General features: G+C 56.9%; 1 protein-coding gene across 1 annotated transcript in view; it reads right to left on the bottom strand.

Moving 5' to 3' along the window:
- The window catches only part of LOC104290746 (SRSF protein kinase 3-like), a 9,742-nt gene extending 8,496 nt beyond the window's left edge, over positions 1-1,246 (bottom strand). The window contains exons 1-3 of the mRNA XM_009889893.1: positions 1,201-1,246; positions 916-1,024; positions 322-409 (exon numbers count right to left, since the gene is read on the bottom strand). Coding sequence (XP_009888195.1) covers positions 322-409; positions 916-1,024; positions 1,201-1,246 — 243 coding nt within the window. The remainder of the gene's footprint in view (positions 1-321; positions 410-915; positions 1,025-1,200) is intronic.
- Positions 1,247-2,410: the final 1,164 nt, after the last annotated feature.

Raw genomic sequence — 2,410 nt, 5'->3', positions numbered from 1 at the left:
CCTGCTGAAGAAAAAAACCACCTTTTTCTGTTAATTATCCACCTTATCTTTCTGCAGGGTCCTCCTATTTATTGGATTTCGGTCTCAGCTGAAATAAATGTGCCGACAGGGCAAGTGGGACACAGCCAGCCTGTCCCAGTATGACAGGAGGAGGGAGAAGGTGACTGTTTCAGAGGCTAGTGTTGAGCCAGGGTGATTTCTACAAATTCGCTAACTTTTTGGGGTTTTTTCTGTTCCCCATCTAGCTCCTCAGACTGAGACCTGGAGGGAGAAGGGATGATGAGGCTGATACTCAGGCACAGAGCCTCAGAATATACATACGCAGCGGAGGAGAGCGACCTCATCCTGGGCAGCCTCAGCGAAGCTCTCCCTGCTTTTCAGGACCTTCACAGCTACGTGTTTCTTCCTCCTGGGAAACAAATCACAGCTGCCAGCCAATGTGTGCCAGTGCAGCCCTGACCAGCAGCAGCACCTTCCCTTCCCCCAGTCACCCAGCCCCGGGCTCCGTGGGTGGGTGCTGCCCTCCTGCAAGCAGCCTTGCCCTTGGTCTGCAGCACGTCAGGCCCGTGGGCATCCCTCCTGGTGATGCTGCTGGCATCTGGCAGCACAGCTGCCCCAGGGACCAGCAAGGAACTGGAGAGAAAAAGGCAGAGCGCGGACACTGCGGGATCTAAATGAGAAGAGCAAATGAAGAGCAAGGGCTGATCCCACCTCATTTATGTTCTTCGGTGTCCGTGGACCAGCTCTGCTCATTGCACCTCACCAGTCTCACTGCCAGGTTTACCCTGTGCTCGGGGGATGCTGATGTGCTCCTGGGCAAGCAGCTGCGCTCTGCTGCTTCTGCAAGAGGGGCAGGTCCTGCCCAGCAGATTAGCCACCCCTTCCCACCTCCCTGAAAGCTGGTCAGCCCCTCACCTCATGTCCTGGCACAGCCAGACGGTGGCAAAGGCGCCGCAGCCCAGCTTGCGCAGAGCCTGGTATCGCATGTTGAACACCTCTCCTTCGCGCACGGGGTGATGGCCTCCTGCAGGGACTATCGCCAAAAGACATTACTGACATCTCTAAATGCTTTTAGACTGAAAGAGCAGCTGAGGACAGCCGTCCTCCCAGAAGATGGCTGGACAGGTCCCAGCGGCCTCTTCTGACCTGGGAAGAGCCTGGCACGATCTTGGTTCTACGGCCGTACGCTCAAGGACTGACCTGTGCTCTGGGCTGCTGGCATCTCCTCCTGCGTCTGCTCCTCCATGGCCCAGTGGCACGACAGATCCTGGCGCGAGGGGATGCAGGCAGTGGGGAACCGGGTCGTGGGGATCGGGTGGTGTGATCTTCAGTGTATTACTCCTTTAAAGAGAGTTGGAGAGCTGCAGGGCAGCCATACCTCCGCTGCATGCTGCACACGTTGAGCTGCATGGCTCCCATTCCCTCTTCCACCCCTGCTCTCCCCTCGCCCCCTTCCTTCCCATCTGCTTCATCAGCCCTTGGAACCAGGCTGGTACAAACACTTTTGGCACTTCACGGAGGCAGGGATTATTTTAAGAGTTCAGAAGCGGAAAGCTGGCAGGCTGGAGCCTGGCAGGGATCCTGGCGGTGCGCGGCCGCTCCAGGGCCAGGTGGGAGTCTCGGGTTTCCCTGTGCCTTGTGTGGATTTTCAGGGGCTTAGCGGTGATGGCGGGATCCCCTCCCATGGCCGCAGCCAGGGAAAACACTCATTCCCCATCCCCGTCCTGGCTGAGAAGAGGACAAGTCCTGGTTTTTGCTGGCAGGAAGACCTTCGCGCTCCAGATGGGCGCAAAGGAGAACCTGCATTTTGGGAACTGCTGCGCTGCACATCTGTCTGCAGCCCATCCCTGGGCCAGAGCCCGGGTTTATCACTGGCCGTCCCGTGACGCCCTAGGAAGAGGCTGTGACGGAGGGGGAGGCTGTGCCCGGGGTTTGTTACTATGACAGCCCACGGTACAAACAGGGAGACAGTACAGACAGACTGATGCAACTGCTGTCCCCCCGCCTCGATGCACCGGTGTAGAATTGGCTTCAGTACCGGTCACCTGAAATAGCAGCCCAGAGCCCGTGTCGCTAATGGAAATACAGACGTAAGCTGCCGAAGCTGGGGTACTCCCAACACAGCCTTTCGTAACTTGGAAGTGTCACTTGCTCTACGGCCGAAGCTTCAGGTTAACACACATTGCCAGCGCTCGTGACAGGTGATAATAATCCCAGTAGACTGTTAGCATGGGTAGAAATATTGACCTTTAAAATCCTTCAAATCAGGTCGGTAAAGCTAAGAGCTCATCTGCGCTGGAGGACTTTCAGAAATTGTTATAGTGGGGGGGGGTGGGGGTGGTGGCAGCAGGAGCCATGTGATGGGGAGTTGTTCTGAGACAGTAACATCTCCCAGGTGCTGAGACAGGCG

The sequence above is a fragment of the Charadrius vociferus genome, unplaced genomic scaffold, assembly GCF_000708025.1.
Source record: "Charadrius vociferus isolate BGI_N301 unplaced genomic scaffold, ASM70802v2 scaffold257, whole genome shotgun sequence".
Classification (NCBI taxonomy): domain Eukaryota; kingdom Metazoa; phylum Chordata; class Aves; order Charadriiformes; family Charadriidae; genus Charadrius; species Charadrius vociferus.
The sequence above is the reverse complement of the archived record's forward strand: the minus strand, read 5'-3'. Positions and strand labels throughout refer to the sequence as shown.